This window comes from Emydura macquarii, unplaced genomic scaffold, assembly GCF_026122565.2.
Source record: "Emydura macquarii macquarii isolate MOO-44397 ecotype Brisbane River unplaced genomic scaffold, CSIRO-AGI_Emac_v2 contig_2768, whole genome shotgun sequence".
Classification (NCBI taxonomy): Eukaryota; Metazoa; Chordata; order Testudines; family Chelidae; genus Emydura; species Emydura macquarii.
The window spans coordinates 49,008,982-49,019,130 of NW_027132905.1; the positions used below are offsets into that span (position 1 = coordinate 49,008,982).

Below are 10,149 nucleotides of genomic sequence, written 5' to 3' on the forward strand. Positions count from 1 at the left end.
CAGATCCTCAGTTGGTGCCAATCAGCATTGCTCCATTGACTTCAGTGAAACTGCTCTGATATACATCAGCTAAGGACATAGCCCCTGTAATAGATTCATTCATTTGAACTTTGAAAACGCTATCATCTGACCAAGTATATTTTACTCCCAGTAAATACTGATTTCACTTTAAGGTCTATTTGAATCAATGAAATGTATAAACTTGCAACAGTTCCTGAGACCACACTTTAACCAAGCAAATTCATGAGAAACACAGTATGGGTAACTGGCTAATTACAGAGGGGTGGCCGTGTTAGTCTGTATACAGGAAAAACAACGAGAGTCCTGTAGCACTTTAAAGACTAACACATTTAATTTCTGCAGGCATAAGCTATCGCGGGCTGTAACCCCCTTCATCAGATGTGAGGAACAGAAATCAGGTAGGGGGTATATATATACATCCAAGGGTAAGGAACAACAGTGGGGAGGGGAGGTGTTAGCAAAGTCCATTCAGTTAAAGTAGATGAGGCCTATTCAAAACCGGTGATTAGAGGTGAGAATGTGTGAACAGTGACAATTACTTCTTGTGATGAGAGAACCATTCCAAGTCCCTGTTCAGACCCAGTTTGATTGTGTCAAATTTGCATTTGAGTTCCAGCAGAAATTAAATTTGTTAGTCTTTAAAGTCTCATCGTTTTGGCTAATTACAGTGGCTTAACCCCTGTGTGTTTTATACTGCATCTATGTTTTCAAAGGGCTTCCACCCAGTTAACAAAGGGTCTCAAGCGCCAGTGGTAGAAACATCGATAAAACTTGCTTCTCCTTCTACGGGCCTGGAACTGCAAGTCCCTTACTCTGGTAAAAGTCCCATTCAACTCCTTGGGCATTTGCCTGACTACGGACTCCAGGATTGGGCCGCATGGAGTAGCCTGTTTTCTGGAGCCTGCTGCTCAGATGGGCTGCTCCCCTTGAATAGAAGATCACGGTGGGGTTGTTTCTTCTTCCAGGTCACGACTAGAGGCAGATGAAGCTCCTCTTGGCATTAGCTGTGCTGTTCTCCTGCAGTAAGTAACCTTGCAAACCCTCTAACGTGCTAATTATCCTGGGCCTGATTCTGATTTCATTTACACTGGAGTAGATTAGGTGTAACTCCAATAGAGAAACAACATTCAGTACAGTTGTCCCGGTGTAAAACCAATATGAGAACAGAACCTAAGGGTCAGATTCTGTGGTGCCACCGGGTAAGAGAATCCGTGGCATGGAGCTAGCATTGCAGATCCTGTGGCTCTCCCCTGCCAGCTGCTGATCCAGGGGGCATAGTCCAAGGAAGGGGGCCTGTCTCCAGTCTCCTGACCATCCACTGCTGCCGTTGCAGACCCTTGTTAGAGCAGCTGGAAGACCATCTTTGTTTGCAGCCAGCCTAGGAGTGGGTGGGGTATGAAGGTGTCTAGACGTCTTCTGTTGCATGCTCCCCCCTCCAGCTCCATCCTGTGCTCTGCTCCGCTGCTGTTGAGGTTTGGGGTGCTGTCCCGGCCCATCTTGTAACGGGTGCCTGAATGCTGTGCTGCTGCAGCTCATAGCCCTGATGCCAGTAGCTGGCCCACAAGCATGAAGATCTCACTCTGGCTTCCACCCGCTTAGTTGTTCCTTGCTGGGTGACTCCGACAGCCCTTCCAGTCCCAAGTCTCCCCAGATCCATTCCCGCGAGTTCTTTAAGTACCAGACACTTGGACTTTTCCCTTCTGGTTCGTCACTCCCAAGGTGTGACAATAGCCCCCAGTTCTCAGCTCCCTTTGGCGCACACACACATGCCACAGAGCCTTTGGGATGGGGAGGTGGGAGGGTGATCTCCGGTGAGCTGATCAGCACGCGTGTCTGTTATCTTTTAATGTTTTCTCTGTAATGATTTCTTAGGACGAGCTGTGTGGTAACCTATAACTGTGTATAACATTACTAGTCTCTGATGAGAAAGCAAAGTGCAGGTGCTGGCCGTTAGACAGTCTGCCTTGCTGGGCGTTAGCACAGTGTAAGTAAGCTGCCTGAAAATGCTTTGGTCAGGAAGGAGAGAAACGCACGTCTCCGCCTAAGAGAGGTGATGGTTGGGGAGCCAGAAGCCTAAACTGGGTGCCCTTGCTGGACCATGGAGGGGGAATACAGAGGCAGACGCCCTGTACAATGACATCGCGCTCTGCTGTTATTTTTCAGGTGAAGTCCTGGTGCATGGCAGTCTCTGGGAGTTTCGAAAGATGATCAAACAAGTAACTGGGAAAAGGGCTCTACCAAATTACGTTTCCTATGGATGCCATTGCGGTCCGGGAGGCAAAGGAAAACCTAAGGATGCAACTGATTGGTACAGCAGTTATTGATCACAGTAGAGATCTTGTTCTAAAAACACAGGCCACACTGGGGAATTGCTGTTCTCTGATCCTTGCTCTAGATACCATGCAACTTGAACGTGCTGAGTGTCAGTTATACCAGCTGCATCCCCATAGGCTTCGCAGAGTGAAACACAGATACAGGAAATAAAAAGCAATAGCAGAAGGAGAAAGGGAAAAGGTTTAAGGAAGGGAGACAAGATGGGATCTAATTCATCCTTATTGTAACTCCACTGATGTAAGCTGAGTTACTTTATGGATGCATTTAGCCTGATATGTGCTCACGTGAGTTTTGAAAGGAGCCTGAGATCCAGATCCCCAACTGGGATAAATGAAAGTAACGCCATCTAGCTACACTGATCTACAGCAGGTGCGGATCCATCCCTGAGAATGGGAGAACTGTAAAGGAACACACAGGCTGTTTCAGATGCCAGGAGGTGCAGAAGAGAAGGCTCTCACATCAGGCCAGAGAGAATGTGAGGAAGGGCGGAGAGAAGGCCAGCAGAGAGAGCAAAGAAGGTAGTAGGAAGAGAAAACAACCACGACGGGAGGTTTAAAGTGAGAGGAGAATAAAATCTGTTTTCAGTGAGACTCTTTGTATGAGTAAGTTTTGCTAGCTGCTTAAATCTGCTTAGCAGTGAAGTTGCAGGATCTGCTTGGTTTACGTAATTTAGAAACAGATTGAGAGGGAGTTTTGTGCGGGGGGAGGGTGGTGGTGTTTTGTTCTGTGTTTCCACAAACTATGCTGTGTATCAACTTCAACCTTATTCTCCCAACAGGTGTTGCCTGAATCATGACTGCTGTTACTCACGGCTGCAGGCTCGAAAATGTCGTGTCATAACCAACAGATACCACTACACCTACAGGAAAGGAGTCATAACGTGTGGTGAGTAGCCTTACCCATAGAAAGACAGGCACTTCCTTGTTTCTGCTCCCAAATCAACTCATTGCTTTGCTGTGCCACTTTTAAAAAAAATCTGTAGGGTCAGAACCTCAGCTGGAGAGCCTGGAGTTCAGTACAGCTAGGGGACACAGTCTGACTCCAGACACCTACAGGTAAATAAGAGGAAAATAAAATGGAAGCGATAGGCCTCATATACACTGGGAGTTCAGACCAGCTGAGAGAAAAAGAGACATGCATTCATCTTGATAGGGTTTGCAATCCCTTTTATCTGCATTCTGCAAACATCAGCAGTTCCCATGGATGTCTGCAGAAAAGGAAAGTGTCACAATTACTCACGTGAGCATGCATTGGTGCCAGGATTTTGCACAAACATTCACAGTGGAAGTGTTCACGAACCATCTTGAGAGCTCTCTGTCACCTTGGGACTCTCCCAGTCAGGGAGTGGAAACAACAATAGTCTTTGTATCGGGGTCTAAGAGCATAAATCAGGTGACTTTGATGGCCAGTGAGAACCGTGAATACAGGCATTGCGAGTTACACCAAATTGTGTGTTGCACCAAATTCCCGTGGGTTGGAATATGTTTGAAGAAACAACTCGCCAGCTACTCTGGAACAAGGAACAACGAAATCGGAATTGGTGCTTGTGGATAAAAGGGGAGGGGGGATGAGATGGGATTTTCAAAAGCATTCAGCGTTGGCCTACAACTCTGCCTCCACTGAAGCCGATGCGAGCTTTGCCATTGGTCTCAATGGGAGCAGAATTAGTCCTTTTTGGAAATACTACCCAAAGGGGCTAAGTCTAATGAATCAGTGGCTGGCTGCAAATAATTCACCCAGCTCTGATGCCCATGGAGCTCACCCACTCCCTGAGCGCCATGCTGCTTTCCTTGTCTTCCCAGGTCCAGGCAGCTGGTGTCAAAGGAGCATCTGCGAGTGTGACAAGACAGCTGCATTGTGCATGAAGCGCAACCTCAGGACTTACAACAAGAAGTATCGCTTCTACCCCAACGTAAAGTGCAAAGGGAGAAAGCCAAAGTGCTAAGGAAAGGATCCAGTCCCAGCAGGCTCCTCGCAACGCTCATTAAGCCATCACCTGTTCTCACGCATTTAGCACTTCCGCACTGTTAAGCAATCAAGTGCTTGACCTGGAATTGGGAATTGCTTCCCATCCAGTGGTTCTTGGCTACGCTTTTCCTAGGCTACTGTAAGGCAGAATCCAAGGAACTGCCCTTAAATAATCAGCCTTAAACTGCATCGTTATACACAGTATCAGAAGAGAAGTTATTTGGAGGGAGAAAGCAACACATGTAACACAATTGCTAAAAATAATAGGGAGAACTAGCCTATGTCCTTTGCCATGGTTAAGTTATGATGGGTATCAGGGAGTCTCTCCATTCTCTTCAATAGTCTTTGTCTCGGGGCCTCAGGGCATAAATTACCATATAGAAATGTCAATTTCCTTTGCTCTTGCTTCAGTCCAGATTCACTTTGTGCTGCTGCAGAATAACATGGAAGACCATAACCATGTTCTTCTCTTTGTTGTGACTCAGATGCATTCAACTACCCTGAACTATTCACCTTTTGTAGTGAGTGCGAAAGCTGGAAGGAACTACCCCATTAGCAAGATTGCCAGTTAAAATATCCATAAGTCCCTGATGGTTCCGAGCCACAAAGTTCAGATCCTGATTCAAATTTCACTCCCAAAATTCATGATCCCGTGTTTTGGTCATTTTAGGCAAGGGGTTAGCCATAGAGTTCTGATTCAGATCCCAGGTTTGGGGAGGATTAGATCTGGGTCTTTGGTTGAAGCTCATCTCTAACACATCTCTTGGACAAACACACCCAGCCACAGCTATTGAATAAGGCCCACAACCTGCAAATCATTATGCACAGAGCTCCATGCTGCCAGATGGGTTTAGCTGAGGTTCTTCTCTGGGCTCATCACCATAGTGTCTGAGCTCCTCCTCATCTTTAATGGATTTATCCTCACAGTACCTCTAGTGAGCTTAATGCTACTATCCCTATTTTACAGATGAGCAACTGAGATACAGAGAGGCCAAGGCCCCAATCCACACAGGTATTTGGGTGTCTAACCCCATTAGCCATCCAGGCACCTATCTCCCACCTCAGCCTCAGAACCATTCACAAATGGGGGACGACAGGTAATCCACCACCCAAGTTGCATGCTCAGAGGCCAGCTACCTGTTTGAGGCACACTCACAATCTGGGTGCAGGAGGAGGTGGTGCACCTGCCTTTGGCTCAGTGGTTAGCACACTCACCGAGGGTGTAGGAAATGCAGGTTCAATTCCCCCGCCCCCCAGCAAGAGAGAGGACTCTCACCAGAGTGTTTTAACCCCTGAGCTGTCTCTGGCCTGATGTTGATTTAAGTATTGGGGCCAGAAAGAGAGAACAAGAGTGTGAGGATGATGCTGTGTCCAGCTGCCGTTATTGCTCCACAGTGGAACAGCTCCAAGAAGAGAGCAGGACGGAAGCCCTGCTCCAGACTATCCCATGGCTCAGAGGTGAGAGCACTTTGCTGTCTGCTGGGAGTCCCCTGTCAGAGAGAAACTGAACCTGGGCCTCCCATATCCCTGGCAAATGCCTCCTTCTCCTGCTGCTTTTTGTGGAGCGAGGCAGACCAGGAACAGCTTTGGAACCTGCCTGCCAGACTCCGCGGGACAGGTTGGTTCCCACTCCCAGCTCACTAGCAAAGGCAGGCACCTCCTTGCAGCTTGCACTTAGGCAGCGCCCTCCAAGAGAGGGGCAGGGCTTAGGACACACCCCTGTCACCAGCATCTCTCATTGGCTTGCTCTGGGGGGGATCCCTGCCTAGCTGCTGGATCAGATTGTAAGGATGCTGTTCACAAGAATGCGGAGCTGGAGCAGGGAAGGGAACCCAGCTGTCACAGCCTGGCTAGCCCCTTTAAGAGGGAGTGGCGGTCCCGTGCACCTGGGACTGATCACCTGCTACCCAACTGGGTTAAGGGAAGGAACCTAGGCCTCATAAAGAGAGAAACAGCAGCCGAGGCAGGAAGGCAACTGACCTGTCTCAGCCCAAGGGGGTCAGGGTGCTGGTAGAGGCTGCAGTGAGCAGGAAGCTCCCTGGGGGAGACCCTGAATAAGCAGGAGAGCAGCAGAGGGGCTTTGCCTGCTGACCTCTCTGAGCTGCTGAAGAAGGCTGAGCTCTGGTTAGGATAAGGCTGGAAGAGGCTGCTGTGGGGGGGAAAAGCCAGCTGAACAGATGAAGAGCCCCAGGGCTGGCTGAAGATGCTGGAATTGAGTGTGAGCTTTTGTGTTGTGGTGATGGGCTTTATTGGGGGACTCTGAGGTTTGTCTTGATCTGTTTTTTTGTTATTAAACCAGCCCTGGGCAGGGGGGGTGTTAGCCGTGAGAGAGCCTTTGGGGAGTTTATTAAGGAGCCCTGAGAGAAGGGGAAACTGAAGCAGGCCTCTGCAGAGCCATATCTGGTCAGCAGGTGCTGCTACAGGGCAGGCATATCCTCTGACACCGGCTCTCTCGAGGCCCAGGCTGGTGCCCGAACCGCCTTTCACAAAGAGGAGAGCCGCAGGGCTCCTGGCTAAGCCCCCCCACAGCTGCTTTCTCCTCCGCCCAACTGCTGGCATTTATTTTATTAAAGCAACAAGGGGCACCTCTTCTGCTGCCCTTCCTAATGGCGTCTGCAAAACTTCTTGGCAAGCATGTCTGTCTACCTGCACGTACACATTCATGTGCCTGCAGGAAACCCTGCCGAGGTGCTGTGGATAAGGAGATCCTATCTGTAACCCGGGTGCTCTGCAGTTTCAGTCACTGCAAAGTAAGAGCACTACCCCAGAGCTCAAGGCTTCGTGTCTCCTGCAACAGGGTTAAAATGACCCAGGCCAGCTCCTCAGTTGGTGTACATCTGGCCCAAGGGGGCTGGAGATGGATGTTAGTGCTGTAGGAAGGATCCTTAGCAGACCTGAATTTTTAGCAGCACGTGATTAGTCCAGGAATAATTCCAATGTTTTAGTCTTTGGGGTGGCAGTTCTCAGTCTGTCGCTGGGCCAGAGATATGTTTGAGCGTGAGTCTTTCATTGAGCGGTGGGCCTGCCGTGGAAATTTGCCAGATGTTTGTGGCTTGCGTGCAGTGAACAAATGACGCTCAGGGGAGTCAGGCTAAATCATGGGGACGTTCAGCCTTGACTAAGACTCTGAGACAGCCTCACATAAAGCAAAGAACACGGCTTCCAGCTGAAAGGCTGCAAAAATCACCCAGTCAGCAACATCCACTGACAGGCCTGAGCACTCAAAATTTACCCCAACTCCACCCATGCCTCTGGTTCCCTGGACTGTGAGCACACAAAGAGAGCTTGGGCCTGGAACCTACCTGCCCGCTCTCCCCTCACCCCCCCACAAATGACTGAGGTGAGTTATGCGCCTCTACATTTCTCCCTCCCCAGTGATCTGCCCCAGGCTGCCTGCACATCTCATTCCTGCCTGCTCTCCTGTCCCTCTGCTTTCACTCCCGTTTCTCTTTTGTGACCCCTTCTTTCCTGTCTTTAAAATATCCCAAAATCGTAATGATGGAGCTGAGCCCCAACGGTCCAGTCCTGCTCTAAGGTGCAGGGAGTCATGAGCCAAGGTTTTGGTTCAGCCCATTTTAGGAAGTGGAGTCAGCCATGGAGTTCTGAGAGGGCCAAAGTTCGGGGAAGTTCAGATCTGGGTCCCTGTTCTCTTTATCCCTTGTCCTTTTCCAGCCCCTATGTTCTGCCTTCTTCCTTCGACCCGCTCCCCATTATTTTCTGCCCTCCCAAAGATTCAACTTTTCTCTCGCTTGCTCCCTCTTCTCTTAGGGCTCTGGGAAATCTTGTCCTCCCTTTATTTCTTTCCCTTTATTTTCTGTCAGCCCCCTTAACTCCATCCTGTCCCCCTCCCCACACACACACACACTGCTTGCCAATGAGTCCATCCTTTGTGGTTGCACTGTTCAGAGTCTGATCCTCCAGGGAATCGCTTCTAATCAGGCCTAGGTGAAGCATCAGAAGAGTCCTCGCTTGCTGCTGGCTCTCTTGATTCCTCTCAATGGCAGGTAACTTTTGCTGGCCGCTGAGTCTGTAAAAGGGACGCTTCCTCTGCAGCGGGTCATTATCCGCCAACCCAAATGCCTCGTTAACGTCTCTGATAAGTTTGTGCTTAAAAACCAGCCGGGGAGGAAAAATGTTAGCGGTTTAAAAGAAATATCTTGCCTGTCTACGAGGCTGGAACTTGGCTGTTCAGGTTCAAATGCAAACTGGAACTCTGCCCCCATCTCCCGGCCAGCCAGCTGTGTCAGGTGAGCGCAGGTAGAAGTACTACCACTAGGAGTCCAGAGCCCCTTCAGTCACTTCACACGGCTGATTGGCCGGAAATGATTGTCTAATTATCCCCGGCTTCCAGCCTCCTCCTTTCTTGAAGGAGTTTAATGCGTTTTGGCACAAGGGAGATGTAAATTGCACCCCTCCTGGATCCCAGGGAGACCTCCCCCTCCCCCCCCCCGCCAGAGAGAGTAGGTGGCATAACTAGTCCTCCTGCCCCCACCAAGGTATTTATGCTGGCAGGGCAGCTGTAGCTAACGGGCACCACAGGACCCATGGTAGGAAGAGGCTACTAAAGGGAGGCTTTCAGGTGACACATCACCTGGTCAGCTCCCATCCCACAAGGCACCACCCTCTTTTTAACCATCTCCCTAGCAGAAGAGAGATCCCGGGCACTTTGTCGTGTCACCTTAACCGGGTTCTCGTCCCTGGAGGCCCATAGTTTGTGTGTTCAGCGGGCCTGGTGGAGAGCGGTGCTGCTGCAATGAAAGTGCGAACCCTTGGCTCGAGTCTAATTTTACCTTCAAACCCAAGCATTGTTCACAAGCACTGAAGCAAAGATCCCGGCGGGGCTGGGATAGGAGTGACTGGTTGCTCCATCTGAGCATACATCATGCAGTAGGGTGACGCATGCGTGTGCCATTCTTATTATCATTTAATTACTGAAAGCCACCAGTGTGCTTTGCAGCGCACAGACGTCAAGGCTGACGTCATAGCTGTTTCATGTTCCATACCAGACAATGCAGCTCCCACCCACGATACATGTACCGAAGGACCAAAGAGCAAGCAGTGGTTTGTTTTTTAAAAGCTATCTGCTCAATGTCTGATGCAGAAAAATCTGGATCTGATCCAAACAGCTCAAATCACCCACATTCTCCACTCCTCCGGGAACCTTCAGCCAGGCAGCTGTGCCCAGAATGTGACCTGAGCCCCATCTCACTGACATCAATGGGGTTTTAGCAATTGAATTGGGTGGCACCAGGAATTGTCCCTAAGTGCATTAAAAGTAGACCATTTCCATCGAGTTATAACCAAACCCAGGCTTTAAGTCCCCCCTTAGCCTCGGTTACAAGCATTGTTGAGATTCGCTGGAGCTGAGCGACCTGTAGAACTCAGTATGAAGGGATCACTGACCCCGCGCAGCACACCTGTGGTGTGATGGAAGTAAATCAGGACGTAAGGGGACGGGTGTTTGTTCCAGAGCTTATAGCTGTTGGCACACACACATACTGACTCGGACTATTCTTACTTTCTCAATTCCTCTGATCACAGTTTGTCGGCATGCACGTACTGTCTGTGCACCTGGGCTTAATATAGTCAATTAACAGAGGAATCTCCACCCCAGACTGTGGGCTCCATTGCTGTGCCCCTTGATTTAGTGCATTCAGGGTGACAAACCAGTAGCTGTAATAGGTGTGGAAACTGATGACGAAAACCCACTCAGAATTTGGGCGTGACAAGGTTGACGATAACTCCATATAAAGGTGCGAAATCTTGTATTGCTGTAACCTCTAGGAACCCGAGTCATGGACCAGGGCTTGCCACCGTAAAGGTATT

General features: G+C 49.5%; 1 protein-coding gene across 1 annotated transcript; it reads left to right on the top strand.

Moving 5' to 3' along the window:
• The first annotated feature begins 1,003 nt into the window (after positions 1-1,003).
• On the top strand, positions 1,004-4,884 carry LOC137165967 (basic phospholipase A2 Ceg-N6-like). The gene is made up of 4 exons (XM_067567517.1): positions 1,004-1,043; positions 2,185-2,329; positions 3,134-3,240; positions 4,158-4,884. Exons 1-4 carry the CDS (start codon positions 1,004-1,006, stop codon positions 4,298-4,300), a joined length of 435 nt encoding a protein of 144 aa, XP_067423618.1. The 3' UTR covers positions 4,301-4,884.
• Positions 4,885-10,149: the final 5,265 nt, after the last annotated feature.